The sequence below is a fragment of the Lepisosteus oculatus genome, chromosome 18 (genome assembly GCF_040954835.1).
Source record: "Lepisosteus oculatus isolate fLepOcu1 chromosome 18, fLepOcu1.hap2, whole genome shotgun sequence".
NCBI lineage: Eukaryota > Metazoa > Chordata > Actinopteri > Semionotiformes > Lepisosteidae > Lepisosteus > Lepisosteus oculatus.
This window is the reverse complement of record NC_090713.1, coordinates 23,188,568-23,216,460: the sequence shown is the minus strand read 5'-3', so window position 1 is coordinate 23,216,460 and position 27,893 is coordinate 23,188,568. Positions and strand designations below refer to the sequence as shown.

Sequence of the window (27,893 nt, the reverse complement as noted above, 5' to 3'; positions counted from 1 at the left end):
ATGTATTTGACCCCACCCTGAGTACGAACGATGGGAAACAATAAGACAATAGGACTGCGCTGTGGTTATGGAGCTCGTTAGAGAGCAGGCACTGCCCTGGGCTCCTACCGGCATGTGTGTGCAGGCCTGTGGGTGCGGCCTAGTCACCTGTCCCCCGCCCAGAACAACACACAGAGCCTGGCCGCATGTACAATACCAGCCCAGCAGAGAGGAGAAACGCCCCATTATTCACACCAGCGACTGTCACCTGGGCCGGCGAGCTCTGGCCTGTAGGGGTACAGTGTGACCCAGACTGGACAGTGATCTCTGGACTGTAGGGGTACAGTATGACCCAGACTGGACTGTGATCTCTGGACTGTAGGGGTACAGTGTGATCCAGACTGGACCGGCGATCTCTGGCCTGTAGGGGTACAGTGTGACCCAGACTGGACCAGTGATCTCTGGCCTGTAGGGGTACAGTGTGACCCAGACTGGACCGGTGGTCTCCAGCCTGTAGGATTATACGCAGTGTAGAGAGAAGATGGATACCAATTTTACAGTAACACTGATTTTAATTCATTAGAATCCAGGCTTTGACTTCACCAGCTACAGTATGTGTGTGGAGGAGTGTGTGTGCACATTACACAGAACGATGTTCAGAGGCAGGTGAGACTGAGTCCACACTCAAACAGGAAATGCGCTTATAATGGTCAACAGCAGGGCTAATGTGTCTGCACTGCAGATGTAAGAACAGGCCAGTGCAGTTCATTAGCACCCTGTGCACCCTCCTGTGAGTAAACACCACCAGGGCTGGAGCTGAGAGGAGGGTGACATTCTCCATAGTCACTGTGTGTATGTACAAGGCTCCACCCACGCAGGAACAGGACAGGTCTCATTGTAATCCACCTGGATCTCCCACATGCAGGCAGCAGCTCTTCTGCAGGAGGGCCTGTCCTGTAAGCCCATATTCCCGATGGGATACAGTAGAGCTTCTTGTCAGGAGCAGCACAGGCCAGCACAGGGAGCCCTCCTCTTCCTCTCGGCACAGTGAGGCACAGTCTCTCAGCACAGTGAGGCACAGTGAGGCACAGTCTCTCAGCACAGTGAGGCGCAGTCTCTTGGCACAGTGAGGCGCAGTCTCTTGGCACAGTGAGGCAGTCTCTCAGCACAGTGAGGCAGTCTCTCGGCACAGTGAGGCGCAGTCTCTCAGTCCAGTGAGGCACAGTCTCTCGGCACAGTGAGGCACAGTCTCTCAGCACAGTGAGGCACAGTCTCTCAGCACAGTGAGGCATAGTGAGGCACAGTCTCTCAGCACAGTGAGGCAGTCTCTCAGTCCAGTGAGGCGCAGTCTCTCGGCACAGTGAGGCACAGTCTCATATCACAGTGAGGCGCAGTCTCTCGGCACAGTGAGGCACAGTCTCTTAGCACAGTGAGGCAGTCTCTCAGTCCAGTGAGGCACAGTCTCTCAGTCCAGTGAGGCGCAGTCTCTCGGCACAATGAGACAGTCTCTTAGCACAGTGAGGCAGTCTCTCAGTCCAGTGAGGCACAGTCTCTCGGCACAGTGAGGCAGTCTCTCAGTCCAGTGAGGCACAGTCTCTCGGCACAGTGAGGTGCACCCAGGCGCTCCTTCAGAGAGGCTACAGGCTGTTTTTCTTGGTCAGTGGAGCCTGGTCAGTGCTGATGGATTGGCAGTCTATCAGGAAACAGAATGCACACGTTACACACACACAGACACCTGAACCCCACCTGCCCCGTCTCCCCCAGTCCCTGCACACACTGACCTTCAGTTGCGGACGAGACGCTGAGCTCGGTCGCCTCCCTGTCCTCAGTCAGAGCTGCGGGGAGAAATTGCAGCAGCAGAATTGTTCAGTACAGGCAGATGATGCGATGGCGAGCTTTTTTCTCAATCACAACTGTGAACTCAGCCCTAACTCTGACCTCCGACCCCAATACCTACCTTGTTCCCATCCATCTGACCTCTGACCCTAGCCCACTCACTTGCTCTCATCCCTGACGTCTAACACCAACAGCTGTCTTGATCAGGTGTCTGGCCCCTGACCCCTGACCCCTGACCCCTGACCCCTGACCCCTGACCCCCCACACTCCTCACCGGTGCTCTCCTCGCCCGCCTCGCTGCAGGAGCTCAGGCTGTCCCGGCTGGGGGGGGCGGCGGGCTCCCAGACGATGGTGCCGACTCTCTGCCGGAAGCGATCCCGGGGCGTGGCCCGGTTGTCCCCGGGGCTGAAGGACTCCGAGATGCCGTAGCGGGAGCTGAGCTTCCGGCGGCTGGAGCCCAGGATCACGCGGCGCTCCTCCAGCATGCTCTGGGAGCTGGGAGCCTTGCGCAAGGGCGAAGGCGAGACGGGGGCACTGCGGGGGTCTGGAGCCAGAGAGACAGAGAGAGAGGGGCCGGATGAGATCCACAGATCCTGCAGATCCACAGGTCCTGCAGATCCACAGGTCCCAGCAGTCAGTGTGTCTCGCTCTCCCTGTCTCACTCCTCCAGAGCAGTCAGAGTGTCTCACTCCTCCAGAGCAGTCAGTGTGTCCCACTCCTCCAGAGCAGTCAGAGTGTCTCACTGCTCCAGGGTAGTCAGTGTGTCTCGCTCTCCCTGTCTCACTCCTCCAGAGCAGTCAGTGTGTCTCACTCTCCCTGTCTCACTGCTCCAGGGCTGTCAGTGTGTCTCACTCCTCCAGAGCAGTCAGAGTGTCTCACTGCTCCAGGGTAGTCAGTGTGTCTCGCTCTCCCTGTCTCACTCCTCCAGAGCAGTCAGTGTGTCTCGCTCTCCCTGTCTCACTCCTCCAGAGCAGTCAGTGTGTCTCACTCTCCCTGTCTCACTGCTCCAGGGCTGTCAGTGTGTCTCACTCCTCCAGAGCAGTCAGAGTGTCTCACTGCTCCAGGGCTGTCAGTGTGTCTCGCTCTCCCTCTCTCACTCCTCCAGAGCAGTCAGTGTGTCTCGCTCTCCCTGTCTCACTCCTCCAGAGCAGTCAGTGTGTCTCACTCTCCCTGTCTCACTGCTCCAGGGCTGTCAGTGTGTCTCACTCCTCCACAGCAGTCAGAGTGTCTCACTGCTCCAGAGCAGTCAGTGTGTCTCACTGCTCCAGAGCAGTCAGTGTGTCTCGCTCTCCCTGTCTCACTGCTCCAGGGCAGTCAGTGTGTCTCAGTCTCAGCACCGCCCCCTGCTGGCCTCACCCTGCGTGTGGGTGCTGCTCTCGGGCGTCTCCGTGGCGTCGGCCAGGTTCTCCACGCTGCCCGCGGCGATGAACTGGGCGCGGAACGGCTCCCGTCCCTCTCGCCCGCGCGGCTTGATCAGCTTCTTCATCCTGTCCGCGATCCAGCTGGTCTTCCTGCAGGGGGCGACAGAGAGCAGCCGGCGCCGGTCAGCCCCAGTGGGAGGACCAGGCCCAGTGGGGCGGGCCGGGCCCAGGGCCGGTGGGTCGAGGACTCACTTGGCCTTGCTGGGGAGGGGCATGGTGGGCTCCAGGACCCGGTACTGATCCATGATCTTCTCCACCAGCTTCTGCTTCTCCCTGCGCAGCTCATTCAGCTTGTCCCTGCAGACAGGGGACAGACTCTCAGTGCTCAGGGGGGGCTGTGTGTGTCAGAGGGTGCTCAGAGGTTGTTCAGAGGGTGCTCAGTGTGTCAGGGGGTGCTCAGTGTGTGCTCAGAGAGCTCAAGGGGTACTCAGTGTGTGCTCAGAGGGTGCTCAGAGAGCTCAAGGGGTACTCAGTGTGTGCTCAGGAGGTGCTCAGTGTGTCAGGGGGTGCTCAGTGTGTTAGGGGTACTCAGGGAGTGCTCAGTGTGTGCTCAGAGAGCTCGGGGGGTACTCAGTGTGTGCTCAGAGAGCTTGGGGGGTACTCAGTGTGTGCTCAGTGTGTCAGGGGGTGCTCAGTGCTCACATGTACTCCCTCTGCTGCTGATGGTGCTGGTCTCGGCTCTGCAAGCTCTTCTCCAGCAGGGCCCGGTTCTCCTGGCTCAGGCTCTGGTTCTGGTCCACCAGGTGCCGGTTCTCCTCCTCCAGGTTGGCTTTAAGCTGGGTCAGCAGCTGAGCCCGGAGACACGCACAGTTACTCACACCGGCAAGCACGCCGTCACACTGCCGCCACCTTGTGGCCGAGCCGGGTACCGCGTCTGTCTCAGTGCTCAACAGCCCATCACGCTCACTGGAAGAGGGGGCGATATTTATCTACGGGGCGTTTCCGAGATCGAACATCCCTGACCTGGCGCTTACACATTCCTGGGAAATCAGAGTCCTGAATCCAGAGCACTGCCCCCCGAAGGCAGCGGCTCGAACCCCAGCACAGGGCGGGGCAGGGGGGCGTCCGTGCCCAGGGGCTCCTCGGCTCGACTGACCTGGTACTGGCTGGTGAGCCGGGCCGCGGTGATGTCCAGGTTCTGGTTCTGTTCCCTCAGTGTGCTGACCTCTCCCTCCAGCCGGGTCCGCTCCAGCTGCACGGCGCTGAGCTCGCCCCGCAGAACCGAGCCCTGGGCCAACAGCTCCGACTGGACCCGCGTGGACTCCTGCTGCAGGGCACAGAGCCTGGAGGGACAGCGGAGACCTGCGGTCAAGCTCACGGCAGGCGAGAGGACACAGCGGGGCGGGTCCGAATACAGCCTGACACAGAACCTCCTCTGGGGAAGAGGGCCTGGAGCCTGGGCCTGAAGGAGCTCAGGGAAGGAGACTCTCCGATATCCTGAGGGATGGAACTCCAGAGCTCTGGGGCGCAGCGGGAGAAGCCCTGACCCCCACAGAGTGAAGACGGGCTCGGGGAACCGACCGCAGAGCAGAATCAGAACCAGAGCTGCGAGGTGGGGAGTAGGGGGACAGTAACGCAGACAGGTACTGAGGTGCCGAGCCACGCACAGCCTTAGAGGTGAGCAGGAGGACTCAAAACCTGACAGGAAGCCAGTGCAGGGACTCCAGGACAGGAGTGACATGGTCACTTGCACTGGACATGGTCAGGATTCCGGCTGCCGAATTCCGGACACACCGCAGTCTGTTCAGAGCGGGTCTAGATACCCCTGGGAGTAGAGTGTGATAGTCACGACAAGACAGTGAGCAGTTACCTGTGTTACCTGTGTTTACCACTTTCACAGACGCAGGGATGGACAAGCGAGTATTCGGGAGCCCTACTGCTGGCCAGAGGGAAGAAGCCAGTTTTCAGGATGAAGATCAACCACAGGATTGATGGGAAACTGTCCACAAGGAGGAGAGCAGCTCCTCTCCCGCAAGACGGGGGTCTGTGATTCTCTCCAGGCCGTGCAGGAGGGACGCTGGACACTCGAACCCGCCTCACCTCTCATTCTCCTCCCTCAGCCTGTCCAGCTCCCGCTCCCTGTCCGCCCGCCGCTGGACCTCGCTGTCCAGACGCTCCTTCTCCGCCCGCAGCCCCGACTCGGCCTCCTCCAGCTGGGCCCAGCGGTCCGACAGCTGGCCGAACCTGGAGCACAGCGGCACGGGTCAGCGCGGGTCAGCACGGACAGCTGGACACAGGGTCAGCACGGACAGCTGGACACAGGGTCAGCGCAGGTCAGCACGGACAGCTGGACACAGGGTCAGCAAGGACAGCTGGACACAGGATCAGCACGGGTCAGCACAGACAGCTGGACACTGGTCAGCACGAGTCAGCTGGACACAGGGTCAGCAAGGACAGCTGGACACAGGGTCAGCACGGGTCAGCACGGACAGCTGGACACAGGGTCAGCACGGACAGCTGGACACTGGTCAGCACGAGTCAGCTGGACACAGGGTCAGCAAGGACAGCTGGACACAGGGTCAGCACGGGTCAGCACGGACAGCTGGACACAGGGTCAGCACGGGTCAGCACATACAGCTGGACACAGGGTCAGCACGGGTCAGCTGGACACAGGGTCAGCATGGACAGCTGGACATAAGGTCAGTACGGACAGCTGGACACAGGGTCAGCACGGGTCAGCTGGACACAGGGTCAGCACGGGTCAGCTGGACATAAGGTCAGTACGGACAGCTGGACACAGGGTCAGCACGGGTCAGCTGGACACAGGGTCAGCACAGACAGCTGGACACAGGGTCAGCACGGGTCAGCTGGACATAAGGTCAGCACAGGTCAGCACAGACAGCTGGACACTGGTCAGAGCGGGTCAGCTGGACACGGGTCAGCACGGACAGCTGGACACAGGGTCAGTGTGGGTCAGCGCAGGTCAGCACGGACAGCTGGACACAGGGTCAGCATGGACAGCTGGACACAGGTCAACACAGGTCAGCACATACAGCTGGACACAGGTCAGCACGGGTCAGCTGGACACAGGGTCAGCATGGACAGCTGGACATAAGGTCAGCATGGACAGCTGGACACAGGGTCAGCACGGACAGCTGGACATAAGGTCAGTACGGACAGCTGGACACAGGATCAGCACGGTCAGCTGGACACAGGGTCAGCATGGACAGCTGGACACAGGGTCAGCACAGGTCAGCACAGACAGCTGGACACAGGGTCAGCATGGGTCAGCTGGACACAGGTCAGCACAGACAGCTGGACACAGGGTCAGCATGGGTCAGCTGGACACAGGTCAGCACAGACAGCTGGACACTGATCAGCACAGGTCAGCTGGACACAGGGTCAGCATGGACAGCTGGACATAGGGTCAGCAAGGACAGCTGGACACGGGTCAGCATGGACAGCTGGACACAGGGTCGGCACGGGTCAGCATGGAGAGCTGGACACAGGTCAGCATGGGTCAGCTGGACACAGGGTCATCATGGGTCAGCACGGACAGGTGGACACAGGGTCAGCACAGGTCAACACAGACAGCTGGACACAGGTTAGCACAGGTCAGCTGGACACAGGGTCAGCACAGGTCAACACAGACAGCTGGACACAGGTCAGCACAGGTCAGCTGGACACAGGGTCAGCACGGACAGCTGGACACGGGGTCAGCACAGGTCAACACAGACAGCTGGACACTGGTCAGCACGGGTCAGCTGGGCACAGGGTCAGCAAGGACAGCTGGACACCTATCAGCACAGGTCAGCACGGACAGCTGGACACAAGTCAGCACAGACAGACAGTCAAACACAGGGTCTCAGTATGGACAGACATACAGCACAGGCAGAGTCTTAGAAAATATGTGAGTCGTAGATATTACTGTCCCTCCAGCTTCCTGTGCTGGGACTACAGTACGTGTCACAGTTATAACAGCTCCTCCAGCTTCCTGTACAGGGACTACAATGCGTGCCACAGTTATTACAGCTCCTCCAGCTTCCTGTACAGGGACTACAATGCGTGCCACAGTTATAACAGCTCCTCCAGCTTCCTGTACAGGGACTACAATGCGTGCCATAGTTATTACAGCCCCTCCAGCTTCCTGTACAGGGACTACAATGCGTGCCACAGTTATTACAGCCCCTCCAGCTTCCTGTACAGGGACTACAATGCGTGCCACAGTTATTACAGCTCCTCCAGCTTCCTGTACAGGGACTACAATGCGTGCCACAGTTATTACAGCCCCTCCAGCTTCCTGTACAGGGACTACAATGCGTGCCACAGTTATTACAGCTCCTTCAGCTTCCTGTACAGGGACTACAATGCCTGCCACAGTTATTACAGCTCCTCCAGCTTCCTGTACAGGGACTACAATGCGTGCTGCAGTTATTACAGTTCCTCCAGCTTCCTGTACAGGGACTACAATGCGTGCCATAGTTATTACAGCCCCTCCAGCTTCCTGTACAGGGACTACAATGCGTGCCATAGTTATTACAGCCCCTCCAGCTTCCTGTACAGGGACTACAATGCGTGCCATAGTTATTACAGCCCCTCCAGCTTCCTGTACAGGGACTACAATGTGTGCCACAGTTATTACAGTTCCTCCAGCTTCCTGTAAAGGGACTACAATGTGTGCTGCAGTTATTACCATCCCTCCAGCTTCCTGTGCTGGGACTACAGTGTGTGTCAGTTATTACAGCTCCTCCAGCTTCCTGTACAGGGACTACAATGTGTGCCACAGTTATTACAGTTCCTCCAGCTTCCTGTAAAGGGACTACAATGTGTGCTGCAGTTATTACCATCCCTCCAGCTTCCTGTGCTGGGACTACAATGTGTGCCACAGTTATAACAGCTCCTCCAGCTTCCTGTGCTGGGACTACAGTGTGTGTCGCAGTAATTACCGTCCCTCCAGCTCCCGGTGCTGGGACTCCAGTGCGCGGTGCGCGCCCTTCAGCTCCGAGTGTCGCTGTATCAGTGCCTCCAGCTCGGCCTCCTGCCGCTGGTGCAGCACGCTGAGCCTCTCGTGATCGCGCCGCAGCCCCTCCCACTGCGACCTCACTTCCTCCCGCTCCCTCGCCGCGGCCCGGCACTCTCCCTCCAGGGCGGCCGCGCGGGCCTCGCTCTCCGCGCGGCGCGCCACGGCGGCGGCATGCTGGGAGCTCAGGGCGGCCTGCTCCACCTGGGGGAACGGGGGCAGCGGGCGGTTGGACCTTCGTCAGTGGGGGCGCGCCGGGGGGGGGGGCGGCGGAGACGGGGCGGCGCGGCTGCCTGACCTGCAGGGCGGTGTTGAGAGCCTGCAGGGCGGCGCTGTTCTCCTGCAGGGCCAGGGAGTGTCTCTGCAGCGTGTCCGCCTGCTCCTGCAGCCGGGCGCACAGGCGCTGAGCCTGCTCCAGCTGTGCGGCCAGGGAGTCGCGCTCCGCCTGCAGCCTCGCGTTCTGGGGGGGGGCGGGGGTCACAGGAGGTCAAGAGCGGGGACGGACGGGGGTAAAAAAAAATAAACGGACCGTTCTGATTGAAGCAGCGACACCACGGCGACTGCGATCACACCTGTTCACATTGTAGGAGCACCGGGAAGGAAGTGGCTCCGTGAGGAGGAACACAAGTGAGGAGACGAGGGCCCCGGGGGGAACAGTTTGAGTGACGTACCTTCCTCTCCACCTCGATCAGCCTGGCACTCAGGGCTTCCCTCTTCTCCTGGCTGCTGGGGGCTGCGGGGGGCGCTGGGCCCATTTTCTGCAGATCAGCAGGGCTTTCGGGGGTCTCGGCACAGGACGATCGCAGGCGGTTGGGGACCAGCTCCCTCTGGGCACCCTCAGGATTTTGGGGTGCAGATGCAGTGCTGTTGTCTTTGGTCTCTCCCGTGATTGTGGGTGGGGGTGTCTCAGGGGGGTGAGTTGTATTCTGGGCTCCTGTGCCCTGTGAGGGTCCTTTCTTGTTTTGGGGCACTCCAGGGTGGTCTGAGTAGTCAGAGAGGTTATGGGTTTGGGGTCCTCCTGTGGTACATGGGGTGACGACAATCACAGCATCATTCTGGGGGGTTGTAGCTTCACTGTATTGTAACTTGGGGTCACTCGGGAGCACACTCTGGTTCTGGGGCACCTCGTGTTGCTTGAGTTTGGAGCTGGTAGCCAGGTCTGTACTGGCATTTTGGGGGTGTCCTTGACAAGCTGATGACCCCTCTGACAACTGAAGAGTGGTCTGAGTCAGGATCTCACCCCTAAAAACAGAAAACAATGTTCAGAAAAGCAATTTACCATGAGACTAAAACCTTCAGTTATCTTGGCTTGAATTCTCAGTGTTTTACATTTCTGATACACCTCAGTGAGTCAAGTCTTCTGCCTGGGCTCAGTCTGGATCTGTCATTATAGCTCTGTGTGGATCATATAGTACCAAGCAGCCTGGCCCAGTACAGGACAGTGCAGGTACAGGACAGCTCAGACTGGCCCAGTACAGGACAGTACAGCTCAGCCTGGCCCAGTACAGGTACAGTTCAGCTCAGACTGGCCCAGTACAGGACAGTGCAGGTACACTACAGCTCAGCCTGGCCCAGTACAGGTACAATTCAGCTCAGACTGGCCCAGTACAGGACAGTGCAGGTACAGTACAGCTCAGACTGGCCCAGTACAGGACAGTGCAGGTACAGTACAGCTCAGCCTGGCCCAGTACAGGTACAGTACAGCTCAGCCTGGCCCAGTACAGGACAGTACAGGTACAGTACAGCTCAGCCTGGCCCACTACAGGTACAGTTCAGCTCAGACTGGCCCAGTACAGGACAGTACAGCTCAGCCTGGCCCAGTACAGGACAGTACAGGTACAGTACAGCTCAGACTGGCCCAGTACAGGACAGTACAGGTACAGTACAGCTCAGCCTGGCCCAGTACAGGACAGTACAGCTCAGCCTGGCCCAGTACAGGTACAGTTCAGCTCAGACTGGCCCAGTACAGGTACAGTTCAGCTCAGACTGGCCCAGTACAGGACAGTACAGCTCAGCCTGGCCCAGTAAAGGTACAGTACAGCTCAGACTGGCCCAGTACAGGTACAGTTCAGCTCAGCCTGGCCCAGTACAGGACAGTACAGGTACAGTACAGCTCAGCCTGGCCCAGTACAGGTACAGTTCAGCTCAGACTGGCCCAGTACAGGACAGTACAGGACAGTACAGCTCAGCCTGGCCCAGTACAGGACAGTACAGCTCAGCCTGGTGTTTCTGGTGGCCACGCTCTCCCATCCCTCTCAGTTCCAGAGCACCTGGCTCCGCCCCTCTCCGCGCGCGACTCCTGGCTCAGCCCCGCCTTCTCCAGCGCCCGGGTCAGTCGCTCCACCTGACTGGCCAGCTCCTGCGACCGCACCTTCTCGCTCACCAGCTCCTATTGGAGGACAGGGGCAAAGGGGCGGGGACTGTGAGTCTGAGCTCAGCTTGCACCCGTGCAGGACGTTCTGATGCTTCACACGAAAGGTCACGAGCAGGGGCTGGCCACGCGACCCCATTCTACCCGTCTGGCGGCTCGGCAGCTCGTGGACCCCAGGATAGTGATAGAAGCTTGTTCCACCCTCCCGCCACCCTTTGTGCACACAAGTCCCTCCTGTGTCCCTGCAGGTTCCCCCGATCCCGGGTCCCCGAAGCCGGCGGGGCGTGGGGGCGACCCTGACCTCGGAGAGCTGGGCCAGGCCCGTCCGGTCCTGCGCGCTGGTCCTGCTCAGCTCCCTGTGCTCCTTCTCCAGCTCCCCCAGCTGGGCGCACTGCTCCTGCAGGCGGGACAGCTCCTGGGACAGCCGCCTGCGGGCACAGAGGGCGTCAGGGCGCGGGCGCGGCGGCGGGGCGGGGCGGGGGGCGATGGCGGCGGGCGCGTGCACGACCTGCCCTCCGCCTCCAGGCTGCCGCAGCGCTGGTGGCTGTGCTCCAGGGCCGAGGCCGTGCTCTCCAGCTGCTGCCTCAGCCGGGCCGCCTCGCGCTCCCTCTGCCTCTGCTCCCTCTCCTGCCCGTCCAGCCGGCTCCGCAGGGCCTCCTTCTCCTCCGCCAGCCTCTGCGCCTCCAGCGCCGCCTGGGCCCGCGCGCGGCCCAGCGCCTCCGCCTCCAGCCCCGCCTCCCGCAGCTCCGCCTCCAGCTCCTCCCCCCGCCGCCGCGCCGCCTCCAGGCTCCGCCCCAGCCGCTCGCACTCCGCCCTCAGGCCCTGGTTGGACAGCTCCAGCTGGTCTCCCTGGAAACAGGCAGGCTGCTGGGTAAGCGTGGGAGGGCCCGGAGGGCGGGGGGGCGGGCGCGGACGGCCGGGCGGGGTGGCGGACCTTGCGCGCCGCGGCCCTCAGGGTCTCCAGGGTGCCGCGCAGCGTCTCCCTCTCCCGCTCCAGCTGGCCCCTCTCCGCCTCCACGCGCCCGAGCTCCGCCTCCTGCAGCCGGCGCAGCTCCAGCTGGCTGCGCAGCCGGAACAGCTCCTCGTCCGCCTGCGCGCTCTCCAGCTGCAGGGCCTGCGCAGGGGGGCAGAGGGGGGGGGTGAGAGCACGCCTCCAGGGGAGCAGGAGGGCGGGGCGGGGGGCGCCGCTGGCCTACCTCTATCTGGCCGCGCGCCTCGGCCAGGCTGTCGGCGGCCCTGCGCAGCCGGCTGCTCTCCGCCTGCAGCGCGCTCAGCCTCTGCTCGGCCTCGCGCGCCGCCCGGCCCTGCTCCGCCAGCTGGGCCCGCAGGCCCTGCGCCAGGCCCGCCTGCCTCTCCGCCTCCTGCCTGGCCTCCTGGAGCTGCGACAGCAGGAGGGGCTCGGCGCCGCCGGCCTGGCCTGCCTCCTCCTCCTCTTCCCTGCCTGGCCGCCTCAGGGAGCCGAGGCTGTCTCGCAGGGACGCGGTCTCAGCGCGCAGAGTCTGCAGCTGGGGGACAGGAGCAGTTATTCCAGCAGGAGTCTCCTGACCTGTCTGTCTGTCTGTCAGAGTGCCCTGTGCTCAGTCTCCTGACCTGTCTGTCTGTCTGTCAGAGTGCCCTGGTGCTCAGTCTCCAGACCTGTCTGTCTGTCTGTCTGTCTGTCAGAGTGCCCTGTGCTCAGTCTCCAGACCTGTCTGTCTGTCTGTCTGTCTGTCTCCCCTCTGTCAGAGTGCTCTGTGCTCAGTCTCCAGACCTGTCTGTCTGTCAGAGTGCCCTGTGCTCAGTCTCCAGACCTGTCTGTCTGTCAGAGTGCCCTGTGCTCAGTCTCCAGACCTGTCTGTCTGTCTGTCTGTCTGTCAGAGTGCCCTGGTGCTCAGTCTCCAGACCTGTGTGTCTCACCTCTATCAGAGTGCCCTGGTGCTCAGTCTCCAGTTTTGTCCTCTTGTCTGTCTCTCTCTGTAGCTCTGCTTTCAGAGTCTCTCTCTGCTGCAGCAGCTCAGCCTGAAGACAGGACATGTGTATTATTCTTCAGGAATGATTTAGCATCGTCTCAGCTGCAGGTGCAGCGTAAGACACAGGGCTGAACTGTGATTCCGCAGTGGCCACACGTACCAGCTCCGTCTGCGCAGCTGCCTCTCTGTCTGCGCAGCCCTCCCGTGCGCCCTGCAGCTCCTCCAGTCGTCTGCGCAGCTCTGCTTTCTCCTGCTCCGCCCCCAGCAGCTGCCAGGTCGAGGCCTCGCTCACCTCCACGCTCAGGGGCTTGAGCTCGGGCTCTGACAGGCGAGACGGCACACGGGGGCTCAGCTGGACAGAAGACAGAGCCGGCCCGGACAGGCAGAGGGGCAGGGTGGGTACCTCTCTCAGGGCCCAGCTCCTCGTCCGACTCCGTCTCCCAGCTCTGGAAGTTCGGGGGCATGCCCAGGCTGTGCTTCAGCTCCACTTCCAAATTCATGTTCTCCTCCAGCAGCTCGTCGGCTCTCTGTCTCTCGGCGTCTCTCTCCTGGAACAGCACCGAGACTGAGCAGCATACAGCAAGTGCTCTGTGCAAAATGTACATCTAGGGCTCTGTGCTATATGTACATCTAGGGCTCTGTGCTGTGTGTGCAGTGTGCGCTCTGTGTCACGTGCACAGCGTGGGCTCTGTGCTGTGTGCACAGTGTGGGCTCTGTGTCATGTGCACAGTGTGGGCTCTGTGTCACGTGTACAGTGTGGGCTCTGTGCTGTGTGCGCAGTGTGGGCTCTGTGCTGTGTGCACAGCGTGGGCTCTGTGTCACGTGCACAGCGTGGGCTCTGTGTCACGTGCAGTGTGGGCTCTGTGCTGTGTGCGCAGTGTGGGCTCTGTGCTGTGTGCACAGTGTGGGCTCTGTGTCACGTGTACAGTGTGGGCTCTGTGCTGTGTGCACAGTGTGGGCTCTGTGCTGTGTGCACAGTGTGGGCTCTGTGCCGTGTGCACAGCGTGGGCTCTGTGTCACGTGCACAGCGTGGGCTCTGTGCTGTGTGCACAGTGTGGGCTCTGTGTCATGTGCACAGTGTGGGCTCTGTGCCGTGTGCACAGCGTGGGGTCTGTGTCACGTGCAGTGTGGGCTCTGTGCTGTGTGCACAGTGTGGGCTCTGTGTCACGTGCACAGCGTGGGCTCTGTGTCACGTGCAGTGTGGGCTCTGTGCTGTGTGCACAGTGTGGGCTCTGTGTCATGTGCACAGTGTGGGCTCTGTGTCACGTGCACAGTGTGGGCTCTGTGCCGTGTGCACAGTGTGGGCTCTGTGCCGTGTGCACAGTGTGGGCTCTGTGCCGTGTGCACAGTGTGGACTCTGTGTCACGTGTACAGTGTGGGCTCTGTGTCACGTGTACAGTGTGGGCTCTGTGTCACGTGCACAGCGTGGGCTCTGTGTCACGTGCACAGCGTGGGCTCTGTGCTGTGTGCACAGCGTGGGCTCTGTGTCACGTGCACAGCGTGGGCTCTGTGCTGTGTGCACAGTGTGGGCTCTGTGTCATGTGCACAGTGTGGGCTCTGTGCCGTGTGCACAGTGTGGACTCTGTGTCACGTGTACAGTGTGGGCTCTGTGTCACGTGCACAGCGTGGGCTCTGTGCTGTGTGCACAGCGTGGGCTCTGTGTCACGTGCACAGCGTGGGCTCTGTGTCACGTGCAGTGTGGGCTCTGTGTCACGTGCAGTGTGGGCTCTGTGCTGTGTGCACAGTGTGGGCTCTGTGTCACGTGCAGTGTGGGCTCTGTGCTGTGTGCACAGTGTGGGCTCTGTGTCACGTGTACAGTGTGCGCTCTGTGTCACGTGCACAGCGTGGGCTCTGTGCTGTGTGCACAGTGTGGGCTCTGTGTCATGTGCACAGTGTGGGCTCTGTGTCATGTGCACAGTGTGGGCTCTCCATTACCCCCTCCAGATCCATGACCCTCTGCCGAATGAGCAGGTTCTCTCTCTCCAGCTCTCGAACCCGCGCACAGCGAGACCGGGCCTCCACCAGCTGCTCCTCCAGCAGAGCCTTCGTCTCCTGCAGCGTCTGGGAGTACTGCCGCTCCTCCTGCAGGGGGCGACAGAGAGTCTGAGTCAGACTGCCCGCCCCTCCGCCCCGCCCCCCCGCGCCCCCGCGCCCCCGCGCCCCCCCTCACCTCCAGCTTGGCGCGGTAGAGGTCCAGGTTGTGCAGCCGGTCCCGGCAGCCCTTGAGCTCGCCCTGCAGCCTCTCGGCCCGGGCTGCGCGCTCCCGCAGGCAGTCCAGCTCGTCCCGCCAGCCGCGCGCCAGCCGCGCCTCGCCCTCCAGCGCCCGGTTCTGCCAGCCAGACAGACCCACGGCTCAGACCGCGCCGGCCCCGCCAGCGGGCCCCGCCCGGCGCCGCCTGACCCTTACCTCCTGCCGCAGCTTCTTCAGCTCCGCCTCCATGGCCTGGACTTCCTGCTTGTAATCCAATAGCTGCTCGCCTTTGTCTTCCCTGCAGGAAGAGGGAAGTGAGAACGTCGCCACTTGAGTTCCAGGGGGTCCCCCCCCCGCCGTCCCGCCGCCCGCCGCCGCGGTCACTCACAGCTCCTGCCTCAGGCGGCGCAGCTTGGCCTTGCTGTCCGCCAGCTGGACGCTGAGGCCCTGCGAGGCGTCGTCCAGCCTGGCCAGCGAGGGGGGCAGGAGCCCCGTCTGGGCCTGGAGAGACTCCTGCTCCTGACACAACTCGGCAATCCGCTGGGAAAAGGAGAGAGAAAGCCGGGGCACTCCCTAAGGATATCACCACGAGGATGTTAATTGCTGGCAGCAGCAGTGCTATTACTAGATCAGATAGGGGCGTTTCCTAGCAACAGTAAATTATATTAAAAGCTTTACCACTGCAATGCCCTCCGAAGCTGAAGAGAGTGGCCCCACAGCATAGAGATCTCGCAAACAGAATAACACCAGGCCCAAAACAGAGCACACACAAACACAGCAGTACTGCTACAGAGCACCAGGCACAGCAGGAGGCCCATGCCTGCTGCGCAGGGCCTGCTGCAGACGCTGGCGCCGCTGGAGACAGACGGCCCGCCCCCCCACTGTGCCTGGGGTTCGGGGCTGCAGGTACCTCCAGGTATGAGTCCCTCTGTGCCAGCAGCCCCTGGATGTGCTGGGCCATGCTGGTGAACAGGTCCTGCATCTCAGCGCACCCCAGCCCAGACAGCTCCCCCCACTGGAGGGGCAGCACATTGCGGGGGTCCTGGGTCACCTGTGGGGAAGGGACAGAGATTCAGGGGTTTGGGGCGCAGGCACTGCGTGTCGTGGGGGTGCCAAGGGGCCGCAGTGCAGCAGGCTCCTGGCCCACCCGAACGCAGGACCAACATGTCAGGAGACCCAACATTAACGAGCTCATTTCACCATCCGCTGTTGCGATCAAGCCCGATCCGTCATTCAGGATCCCAGCCAGACTGCTCTCCCCCCGGACCACCACACTCAAGAACAGCTGCTGCCCCCCTGCAGTGCCCATCCGCAACAGCTAGTGCAGGGCCTCGGGTCTCTCACTACTACACACCTGCTGTCCCGCAGGATATCTGCTGTCCCTGCTGTTGTCATTCCTGCCTACACTGGGGAGAATATGAACTGCAGTGTACGGGTCCACATGCCAATAACCTCCTCCACTACCTCTCTACCTCTGCCAACGAGCTCCCCTTGCGGAGCACCGCCGAAACACTGCTCAAAGTGGCCCGCAGACGGCCGCCGCGGTCCCTACCTCCTGGATACAGCCGGCGAGAGCTGCCTGCGTGTCAAGGTCCAGACGCTGGATCTGCTCGACGAACTCCTCCTTCCTCTCGCACTGGGAACACAAGGGGCACAGCTGTCACACAGCAGGCACTTCGAACCAACGTACTGGTATCAGAAACCCCTCTGTCTGTACTGGAGTGTCAGAGTCAATTTCTGTGTCAATATCAGTGTGTCAGCATTGGTATCAGTGCATCTGTATTATCATATCTGTGTCAATATCAGTGTCGGCATTAGAATATTGGTATCAGTATCAGCACATCGGTATCAGTGTGTCAGTATTAGAATATCAGTATCAGTGTATCAGTATTAGAATATTGGTACCAGAGATTCAGTATTAGAATAACAATACCAGTGAGTCAGTATCAGTATGAATGACTCAGTAACCACATCGCCTGACCTGTACAGCACAGCCCAGTAACAGGAGCAGGAGTCTCCTCAGTTCCTCCACAGCGGCCTCTGATGAAGACAGACAGGCGGTCAGACAGACAGGCGGTCAGACAGACAGGCGGTCAGACAGAAAGAGAGAGAGCCAGGCAGCGGGATGGGAGGGTTACCTGTCAGAGGATCACGACCCAGAACAGCCACATTGGGGAGGGGCATCAGGATGAGCTGCTGAAGGTCCTCCTGTCAGTCAGAGATCCAGCGACAGTGAGAGACAGACAGACAGACAGACAGACAGACAGACAGACAGACAGACAGACAGACAGACAACACCCAGTTGAGCTGGCAGCCCAGTATGTGATCTCCAGTCCCAGCTTGAGGAACAGACAGTGAGCCTGCCTCTCAATAATAATAATACAGTGTATGACCTCCTGTCCCAGCCTGAGGAACAGACAGTGAGCCTGTCTCTCAATAATAATAATACAGTGTGTGACCTCCTGTCCCAGCCTGAGGAACAGACAGTGAGCCTGCCTCTCAATAATAATAATACAGTTTGTGATCTCCTGTCCCAGCCTGAGGAACAGACAGCGAGCCTGTCTCTCAATAATAATAATACAGTGTGTGATCTCCTGTCCCAGCCTGAGGAACAGACAGTGAGCCTGCCTCTCAATAATAATAATACAGTGTATGACCTCCTGTCCCAGCCTGAGGAACAGACAGTGAGCCTGTCTCTCAATAATAATAATACAGTGTGTGACCTCCTGTCCCAGCCTGAGGAACAGACAGTGAGCCTGCCTCTCAATAATAATAATACAGTTTGTGATCTCCTGTCCCAGCCTGAGGAACAGACAGTGAGCCTGTCTCTCAATAATAATAATACAGTGTGTGATCTCCTGTCCCAGCCTGAGGAACAGACAGTGAGCCTGTCTCTCAATAATAATAATACAGTGTGTGATCTCCTGTCCCAGCCTGAGGAACAGACAGTGAGCCTGCCTCTCAATAATAATAATACAGTGTGTGATCTCCTGTCAGCCTGAGGAACAGACAGTGAGCCTGTCTCTCAATAATAATAATACAGTGTGTGATCTCCTGTCCCAGCCTGAGGAACAGACAGTGAGCCTGCCTCTCAATAATAATAATACAGTGTGTGATCTCCTGTCAGCCTGAGGAACAGACAGTGAGCCTGTCTCTCAATAATAATAATACAGTGTGTGACCTCCTGTCCCAGCCTGAGGAACAGACAGTGAGCCTGTCTCTCAATAATAATAATACAGTGTATGACCTCCTGTCCCAGCCTGAGGAACAGACAGTGAGCCTGTCTCTCAATAATAATAATACAGTGTGTGACCTCCTGTCCCAGCCTGAGGAACAGACAGTGAGCCTGCCTCTCAATAATAATAATACAGTTTGTGATCTCCTGTCCCAGCCTGAGGAACAGACAGTGAGCCTGTCTCTCAATAATAATAATACAGTGTGTGATCTCCTGTCCCAGCCTGAGGAACAGACAGTGAGCCTGCCTCTCAATAATAATAATACAGTGTGTGATCTCCTGTCCCAGCCTGAGGAACAGACAGTGAGCCTGCCTCTCAATAATAATAATCCAGTGTGTGATCCCCTGTCCCAGCCTGAGGAACAGACAGTGAGCCTGTCTCTCAATAATAATAATACAGTGTGTGACCTCCTGTCCCAGCCTGAGGAACAGACAGTGAGCCTGTCTCTCAATAATAATAATACAGTGTGCGATCTCCTGTCCCAGCCTGAGGAACAGACAGTGAGCCTGTCTCTCAATAATAATAATACAGTGTGATCTCCTGTCCCAGCCTGAGGAACAGACAGAGCCTGTCTCTCAATATTAATAATAATAATAATAATATTAACACAGTGTGTGATCTCCTGTCTCTCAGTAAAGCTCCATGTGTCTGTATGTAACTGTATTATGGTGTGTCTATATTGTAAATAGCTGTAGATTTTATGTTCATTGTATCTGCTTTGGCAACACTGATGTATTCACTGGTCATGCCAACAGAGCGTCTTGAATTGAACTGAGAGACAGACAGAGCGAGAGAGAGATCGCAGGAGACAGACAGTAATAAAGTGTGAGAGAGACAGACAGATAACGATCGCCTGCAGGAGGCGTGTGCGTGACTCCAGGAAGTGCTTGTGTGAGCGCGTGACCTCAGTGCCGCGAGGTGGAGCTGGGGGGGGGGGCGGGGCGGGGCAGGGGGCTGTGGGCTGTTGCTATAGCAACACTGTGGCCACATTAGCGCAGGCGAGCCTGTGGGCAGCAGCTGCGCTTGTCGCCCACAGAAATAGCTTGACGTGAAGACAGCTCTCGCTCTCGCCTGCCTCTCAGAGAAAAGCCACAGGTCTCCATCCCCCCGCAGTGTTAGAGCCTGCTCCGTTCTGTGCTCCGTGTTGTGTCTGCAGCTGGCTCTGCAATGAGAACATGCCCCTGCTCTGCTCTCCCCCTCTCTCCCGTGTGGGGGGGGGCTGTGTGCGGGGGGGGCAGCCAGAAGAGGAAGTTTAGGTAAGACAACGGCAGGAAGTGATGGGTGGCAGGTTCTGAGGTGGGTTGCTATGGAGATTGTGTCATTCACAGAAGGAAGTGATGACAGAAAGAAATACAGAAGGACAGGAACAGAGAGGCAGAGAGACAGAGAGAGACAGAGAGAGACAGGGGCACAGGGAGGCAGGGAGGCAGGGAGGCAGGGAGACAGGGAGACAGGGAGGCACACAGGCACAGGGAGACAGGGAGACAGGGAGACACACAGGCACAGGGAGACAGGGAGACAGGGAGACACACAGGCACAGGGAGACAGGGAGACAGGGAGACACACAGGCACAGGGAGACAGGGAGGCAGGGAGACAGGGAGACAGGGAGACAGGGAGACGCACAGGCACAGGGAGACAGGGAGGCAGGGAGACAGGGAGACAGGGAGACGCACAGGCACAGGGAGGCAGGGAGACAGGGAGACAGGGAGACAGGGAGACAGGGAGACAGGGAGACGCACAGGCACAGGGAGACAGGGAGGCACACAGGCACAGGGAGACAGGGAGACAGGGAGACAGAGAGACAGAGAGACAGAGAGACAGGGAGACACACAGGGAGACAGGGAGACAGGGAGACACACAGGGAGACAGGGAGACAGGGGCACAGGGAGACAGGGAGACACACAGGGAGACAGGGAGACAGGGAGACAGGGAGACACACAGGGACACAGGGAGACAGGGAGACACACAGGGAGACAGGGAGACACACAGGGAGACAGGGAGACAGGGAGACAGGGAGACAGGGAGACAGGGAGACACACAGGCACAGGGAGACAGGGAGGCAGGGAGACAGGGAGACACACAGGCACAGGGAGAGAGGGAGGCAGTGTCCTCTCTCTCCTCCCTCTCACCTGGTAGAAGGAGCGCAGGTGGCGGATGAGGATGGAGAAGTTCTGGACCCTCAGGATCTGGTCGTTCATCTGGTTCCGGTAGATCTGCTCCACTCTGGGGTTCGGGTCTCTGAGCGGGTCACCCAGTCAGTATCCAGTTAGACAGGGGTCCCCGATATAAACCCCTTTCTCCCCAGGAACCCCCCGACACAACTGAGGAGGGACCGAGGCCAGAGTGGCCATGCCTACACTGAAGACTCGAACCCGGGTCCCTCTCTCTTCCTGTGGGGCCCAGAGGCCCAGAGTGCTGCTCTGCTGGGAGCTGGCAAAGGACAGGCCCCACTCTGTAACCCCGGGCACCCTGCCAGGGACTGAGGGCACCGCTGTCACCGTGACGGGTGTCGCTATGGAAACTCACAAACAGGAAGCACTGCCTCCGGTCCACACACCGCTGCACAAGACATCACTACATCGCCACGGCAACACTTCACGTGGACCACCGTTGCCATGGCACTACCAGCTGCTACTATGGCACCTGGAGCACAAACGAGCAGAGTCAGGTACTCACATCAGGCGCATGACCCTGTTGAGGAAGACCCCGTCCACCAGGCGGAGGTACTGCCCCTGGGCATCCTGAAACTTGGAGGTGACCTCCAGGTACTGTGTGGAGAGCTCTTCCTCCTCCAGGAGGGGCTCAAACGTCCTCACCTGGAGCAGGTGGACAGGGGGACAGGACACACGCAGACAGGACAGAGACACAGACAGGGACACAGACACGCAGACAGGACAGAGACAGAGACAGTCACACAGACAGGACAGGCACACAGGCACACAGACACGCAGACAGGACAGAGACAGAGACAGACACGCAGACACGCAGACAGGACAGAGACAGAGACAGACAGACAGGACAGGCACGCAGACACGCAGACAGGACAGAGACAGACACGCAGACACACACACACAGACAGGACAGACACACAGACAGGGACACAGACAGAGACACAGATGGGCAGGTCAGGCACATGGAGAGACAGACAGGGACACAGGCAGAGACACAGATGGGCAGGTCAGCCACATGGAGAGACAGACAGGGACACAGGCAGAGACACAGATGGGCAGGTCAGGCACATGGAGAGACAGACAGGGACACAGGCAGAGACACAGATGGGCAGGTCAGCCACATGGAGAGACAGACAGGGACACAGGCAGAGACACAGATGGGCAGGTCAGGCACATGGAGAGACAAACAGGGACACAGGCAGAGACACAGATGGGCAGGTCAGGCACATGGAGAGACAGACAGGGACACAGGCAGAGACACAGATGGGCAGGTCAGGCACATGGAGAGACAGAAAGAGGACACAGGCAGACAGACACAAAGACAGTTTTCATGGGTCAGTCTGAACCTCCAAAGAGACCGAATTCCCTAATTCCACAGCTCTCCAGTGGAGCAGGAGAGATCCCCAGTGGGGACAGCTCTCCAGTGGAGCAGGAATGATCCCCAGTGGGGACAGCTCTCCAGTGGAGCAGGAGTGATCCCCAGTGGGGACAGCTCTCCAGTGGAGTGGGGACTGATCCACAGTGGGGACAGCTCTCCAGTGGAGTGGGGAGCGATCCCCAGTGGGGACAGCTCTCCAGTGGAGTGGGGAGTGACAGCTCTCCAGTGGAGTGGGGAGCGATCCACAGCGGGTGACAGCTCTGCTCTCGCTCTCCGGCACAGCCCACGGCGCGCAAGAGAGAAGGCGGCGCCGCGCGGGGCTGTCCGTGGAGAGGCTCGCGTGTGCAGCGCTTCCACGCGGGGCACAGCGCCCACGAGCACGGCTCGGACCCGGGGCGGCGGCGGCGCTCGGAGCAGGTGGCGACGGAAAAGCAGAAGTTCGGGCTCGGCGCTGTTCCGGGGAGCCGCGGCGCTGTGGCTCGGGTGGGAAGTCGCTCCTCTCGCAGATTACAGACCTACAGATCGCAGCCCCGGCGAAGACAAACCGACTCACCCAGGTGACGAGCGCGCCGGACAGGAACTCCTCCAGGCTCTCGGAGAAATACCCCTCCATGGCCGCCCGCCGAGCCGCTCCGCCCGCTCAATTAGCCGTGTTAATTAACGAGCCGCGCGCTGAGACGCTCGCCCCCCCCCTCCGCGCGCCGCACTTAAAGGTCACCAGCGCAGGAACCGGGGCGTGACGTCACGCCGGCGGCTCAGGCGCTCCCCCTGCCGGCCGCTGCCGTCTCGGGCCCCGGGGTAGAGCAGCAGCAGCAGCAGGAGCAGCAGGAGCAGGAGCAGGCCAGGGAAAGCCGAAACAGGACGTCCCTGTGCCGCACGCTGCGGGGCCGGACTCGAACCCGGGCGCCAGGCGCGGGACCTCGGGCGCACAGGGCGCAGTGTGGCTGGACTGTGTTTCCGGGCAGGGCGAGAGCCCACATGTTTATTGTTATTGATGATAATATTGCGCGGCTCCAGCGCGGGGGGGGGGGGGGGAAGGAAATTGCCACACAGCCGGCCGCGTGCCGCGCGGGGGACGCTGGGAGTGGCCCTGCCCGGGCGGCGGGGGGTGGGGGGGAGCTCGCTGAAATGAAACCTGAGGGTGTTTAAAACTCAAGAACAGGGAGAAACAGCGTCCCGGAGGCGACTGACGTGCCGAAGAGGCGATGGGTGCTCTGGGGCGCCCTCTGGCGACACTGCGGAGAACAGCCCTGTGGATTTTACATGATGAGCGTCACCCACTGCAGAGCTGAAGCACGCGTATGTACACACACACACATATTTAAGAACACATCTCTTTATTGGCCCTATACAATCTCTAGTAGTAGGAATTCATCTATTCACAGACCCCAGCCTGCTCCCCATGAGACACACAGAGGGAGGGAAGCTGGGGGTCAGAGCGCAGGGTCTGCCATTGTACAGCACCCCTGGAGCAGCTGGGGTGAAGGGCCTTGCTCAGGGGCCCAGCTGAGTAGGATTCCTCTGCCGGCCGCAGGATTTGAACCAGCAACCTCCCAGCCACAGAGCCACTGCACCGGCTGGACACACACACTTATACCTGGAGATACACACACTCACACACAGACCTGCGCTGCAGTATTCTCGATACTGCAGTCAAACTAATTAGGGGATTAGAGGAGTGCTGCAGCTGCTGAGCGGGTGAGATCAATCAACAAAGCTAATCCAGTCAAATCGAGCTGACACTATCTCCTCTCCTGGGACTCCTGTCCCTTCTGCCCCTCCTGTCTCCTCCTGTCCCTCCTGCCCCTCCTGTCACTACTGTCCTCTCCTGTCCCTCCTGTGACTCAGCCTCCTGTCCTCTCCTGTTCTCTCCTGTCTTCTCCTGTACCTCCTGTCCTCTCCTGTCCCTACTGTCCTCTCCTGTACCTCCTGTCCCTCCTGCCCCTCCTGCCCCTCTTGCCCTCTCCTGTCCACTCCTGTCCCTCCTGTCCCTCTTGCAGCAGCGGATCGGGGCAGCAGGCTGGGGCCGAGGACAGCGAGGGCTCACCTGTGACACCACTGCACTGCGGCCCGCTGGGCCCCAGACAGAACCAGGACCACTGGAGCCAGGCTTCAGCAGGCCCAGAGAGAGAGGAGCAGAGAGAGGAGAGAGGAGCAGGAGCAGAGAGAGAGGAGTGAGAGAGGGGGGAGAAGACCAGAGACACAGAAGACGACAGAATGACAAGACACTACAAAGCAGTTAAAAACGTTAAACTTTAATGTTCTCTCGCCGTGGTGGGGTTACAGTCAGATAACCGCTGGGAGAGAGACACACAACAGCTCCTACAGCAGGCAGTGCGCGGGCAGACACCCCCCGCAGGACACTGGCCGGATCGCTGACGCCTCAGGGCTGGACACTCAGGGCGTCCGGACACCCAGGCCCTACGAGACAGGCTGCTTTCCCTAGTCTAAGAGGTCGACATTCACCTTCGGGAGGTCAAAGGTGAAAGGTCAGGCTGACACATGGTCCAGTTAAGAATCAAGGAGGTCAAAGGTGAAGGGCGAGGAGTCAGGAGATTAATATTGCCTTTCGATCAAAAGTCCAGAGGGCAAAACTGAGAGGTCAGAGATCAGGGAGGTCATGGCCAGTTAAGAAGCAGGGGGTCAGAGGTCAGGGTGTGGGGTCTGGGTTAGGCAGGTCATTGTGTGCCAGGGGGAGAGATGCCCAGTCAAGTGGTGGGGGCTGGGGGGCAGGGGCAAGGGGGTGGTGCTGGGGCGGAAAGGAGACTGGGGGGGTGGCAGTTCAGGGGTCAGGGGTCACAGCTCTGCCTGGGTTTGTTTATTTTCCAGAGGTGGCCGGCTTCTCGCCCTCCTTGGGCGCCCCCTCATTGGGCGCGCCCCCCTCCGGGTCCATGGTGACCTGGTTGGTCTGGAAGAGTTTGAGGAAGGCGTCCATGAAGCCCTTCAGGGTCTCCTTCACCCCCTTCTCCAGCAGGTACCCCTCGGTGTCGCACTCCGTGTTCTCCTTGCCCACCATGCCCTCCATGGCCGTCTGCAGGTAGCGCAGGCTCACCAGCACGGACATCTGAGGGGGAGACAGAGAGGGTGGGGCGCAGCCAGGGAGACCGCTCAGCTTCTGGACAAGGGATCATGGGAGTCTGTCGGAGCTACGGCGGGAGGGGTCTGGCTCCAGCACACGGGCGTGTCCGAGGGCTGATGGAGGAGTGAGACACGGACAGGTGGGTGTGTCATTAAACTGTGGGAGGAGTCAGAATCGGGTGTGTGGGGGGGAGGAGTCAGGGTTTGTCATGTGGGTGTTTCAAATGGTTGTGGGAGGGGTCAGACACTGACAAGTGGGTGTGTCATTGAACTGTGGGAGGGGTCAGGCTCCAGCATGTGGGCGTGGCATGAGGCTGTGGGAGGGGTCAGGCTCCAGCATGTGGGCGTGGCGTGATGCTGTGGGAGGGGTCAGGCTCCAGCATGTGGGCGTGGCATGATGCTGTGGGAGGAGTCAGACCCCAGTATGTGGGCATGTCAGGGGCACTGTGGGAGGAGTCAGAGTTGGGTATATAAGGGCGCCGGAGGGGCGGTGGGCGTCGGGGCTCACAGCACCAGCCAGGTGTCCGTACCTGCAGCAGGAAGACGGACAGCACGCCAGCCCCGATGGTGTTCATCAGGCCCATGTAGTAGTTGACCAGCGCCTCCCTGCAGCCCCGCGTGAAGATGTTGAGGTCCTCCGTCTGGAACTCGTAGTTGTAGTGAGCAGAGTTGTTGGTCAGGCGGTACTGGATGCAGGGCCGAGGGGAGCTGGGGTTACAGCAGCTGAAGGGAACCCCATCCACCAGGTACCGGCCATCGACGTTGCTCTTAACGCGGCTGGAGAGGGTGTGAGGGGAGAGAGAGGGGAAAGAGAGGGGCGATGGAAGGAGAGAGAGAGAGAGGAGAGAGAGAGGAGAGAATCAGGGATCTGAGACTGGACCTGAGACAGAGCTCTGCGACTGGACAGTACTACACAGCTGTGACTGGACACAATGGCTTGAGTTTACCATGGTAAATAGGCATAATATTTCTAGAGCTATCGCCTTGTTTTTACCATTATTACCCTGACCTCACTGGACATTACTGTGCTGTACTGTGCTTTTACCCTGATCTCACTGAGCTGTACTGCGCTGTACTGCGCTGTACTGCGCTGTTATGGGCAGCAGCCATATCACTCTGCAACTCACAACTGGCAGCCCAGTGAAGCTCAGCAGGTGTGAGCCTGGTCAGTACCTGGATGGGAGACTCCTGGGAAAGACTGAGGCTGCTGCTGGAAGAGGTGTGAGTGGGGCCAGCAGGGGGCGCTCACCCTGCGGTCTGTATGGGTCCTAATGCCCCAGTTTAGTGACGGGGACACTGTACTGTTAAACAGGCGCTGTCCTTCGGATGAGATGTAAAACCGAGGTCCTGACTCTCTGTGGTTATTAAACATCCCAGGGCGTTTCTCAAGAACAGTAGGGGTGTTACCCCAGTGTCCTGACCAGATTTCCCATTGGCCCTTACCAATCATGGCCTCCTAATGACCCCCCCTCTCTGAACTGGCTTCATCACTCTGCTCTCCTCCCCACTGAGAGCTGGTGTGTGGTGAGCGTACTGGTGCACTATGGCTGCCGTCGCATCATCCAGGTGGGGCTGCACACTGGGGGTGGAGGGGATCCCCATTACCTGTAAAGCGCTTTGAGTGGAGTGTCCAGAAAAGCGCTCTATAAGTGTAAGCAATTATTATTACTGTGCTTTTACCCCTATCTCACGGGGTTCTACTCCACTATACTGGGCTCTACTCCACTATACTGGGCTCTTACCCTGATCTCACTGGGCTCTAATGCGCTGTACTGTGCTTTTACCCTGATTTCCCTGGGCTGTACTGCGCTGTACTGTGCTTTTACCCTGATCTCCCTGGGCTCTACTGCGCTGTACTGCGCTTTTACCCCGATCTCCCCGGGCTCTATTGCGCTGTACTGTGCTTTTACCCCGATCTCACTGGGCTCTACTGCGCTGTACTGTGCTTTTACCCTGATTTCCCTGGGCTGTATTGCGCTGTACTGCGCTTTTACCCCGATCTCACTGGGCTGTACTGCGCTGTACTGCGCCTTTACCCCGATCTCCCTGGGCTCTACTGCGCTGTACTGCGCTTTTACCCCGATCTCCCCTGCTGCACTGCGCTGTACCGTGTTGCGCCAGGGCAGTACTCACTCCTTGACCTCCTTGGCGCTGAAGTCCAGGTAGCGGTTGCTGATCCACTGCACCTCGAACCAGTCCTTGAAGTTGGAGTTGCCGCAGCACTGGAACTCCATCTGCAGCCGGTCGATGGTCTGCTTCTGGAAGCAGCGGCCGGGCGTGTCGGTGTCCTTGTAGAAGCGGATGCCGTTCTTCAGGCCGATCTTGAGCGACTCCTCCAGGTTGCCCTTCATGGCGTAGCTCATGACGACGGCCACCAGCATGAGGAGTGTGAAGAGCAGCGCCGTGGCGAAGAACGGCGGCAGCAGGGCCTTCCAGCGCGGGAAGCGGGCGGCGTCCAGCGAGTCCTGGCAGATGCGGCCGGAGAAGAAGTTGATGCCCAGCGAGGCCAGGCCCACCACCATGAGCGTGTTGGGCACGGCGTGGATCTCGGCGTTGTCCATGACCTCGCTGCGGCGGCGCAGCTCGGTCTTGAGGAAGACGCCCAGCGCGAAGGTGAAGGCGCCGGCCATGGTGGCCAGCCAGGACAGCAGCCACAGCCCCTGCGCCAGGCGCACGCGGCGCTGGAACGGGAACTTCACCTTCATCAGCACCATGGCGGACGCGGGGCCGGGAGAGGGAGGCAGAGGGCGGCGCGGAGCTCCGATCCGGAAACCTGGTGCGGACGAGCGCTCTGGTCCTCTGCGGCGGCTCTTCGGTCCTGCCCGAGCTCACCCTTCGTGGTCCGGGTACGCCGAGGGGGCGTGCAGCGGGAGGGAGGGGGGGGGGGTGTTCCGTACCCCAGAAACCTCACGGGCCGGTTACAACGAGCGTGCGTCTTCCGAGCGGCGCGGTGTGTGAGCCCCTGTGCCCGGGCGAAGTCTTTGCCCACCCCTCGGCCAGCGCTCCGAGCTCCTTACCGCTAATCCCACTAGGAGCTGCCCGATCCCATTACTGCCCCCCGGCCCCCGGCCAATAGGAAAGCAGGCCAGTGTGTGGTCAGCAGCCCGCGCCTCACCCAGGGGGCAGCAGAAGGTGACAGCGAGAGGGAGCTAAGCCCCTTACACTGGCTAATTACAGGCTCGTTAGGGACACCCCGGGCATGATCCGCAGGAGGGGGGGAAGAGGAGTGGAGATAGGGGGAGAGAGAGGAGAGGAGGAGAGAGGAGTGAAGATGGGGGGAGAGAAAGATAGAGGAGAGAGAGAGAAGAGAGAGAGGAGTGAA

The 27,893-nt window shown here is 59.9% G+C and overlaps 2 protein-coding genes across 2 annotated transcripts; both read right to left on the bottom strand.

Annotated features, from left to right (window-relative positions):
* Positions 1–531: 531 nt before the first annotated feature.
* On the bottom strand, positions 532–22,485 carry ccdc88b (coiled-coil domain containing 88B). The gene is made up of 30 exons (XM_069180273.1): positions 22,047–22,485; positions 20,621–20,760; positions 20,074–20,182; positions 16,846–16,915; positions 16,689–16,747; positions 16,260–16,343; positions 15,618–15,758; positions 15,096–15,247; positions 14,924–15,005; positions 14,687–14,845; positions 14,452–14,598; positions 12,920–13,064; positions 12,677–12,837; positions 12,464–12,565; positions 11,764–12,072; positions 11,502–11,681; positions 11,076–11,416; positions 10,869–10,995; positions 10,467–10,585; positions 8,868–9,438; positions 8,495–8,656; positions 8,123–8,400; positions 5,277–5,420; positions 4,333–4,519; positions 3,879–4,024; positions 3,429–3,533; positions 3,172–3,326; positions 2,090–2,359; positions 1,761–1,814; positions 532–1,672 (listed from the first exon to the last, which is right to left on the bottom strand). Exons 1-30 carry the CDS (start codon positions 22,104–22,106, stop codon positions 1,617–1,619), a joined length of 4,815 nt encoding a protein of 1,604 aa, XP_069036374.1. The 5' UTR covers positions 22,107–22,485; the 3' UTR covers positions 532–1,616.
* A 1,243-nt stretch (positions 22,486–23,728) lies between these two features.
* rom1b (retinal outer segment membrane protein 1b) lies at positions 23,729–27,776 on the bottom strand. The gene is made up of 3 exons (XM_015338797.2): positions 26,705–27,776; positions 25,102–25,348; positions 23,729–24,557 (listed from the first exon to the last, which is right to left on the bottom strand). Exons 1-3 carry the CDS (start codon positions 27,283–27,285, stop codon positions 24,312–24,314), a joined length of 1,074 nt encoding a protein of 357 aa, XP_015194283.1. The 5' UTR covers positions 27,286–27,776; the 3' UTR covers positions 23,729–24,311.
* Between the last annotated feature and the right edge of the window lie 117 nt (positions 27,777–27,893).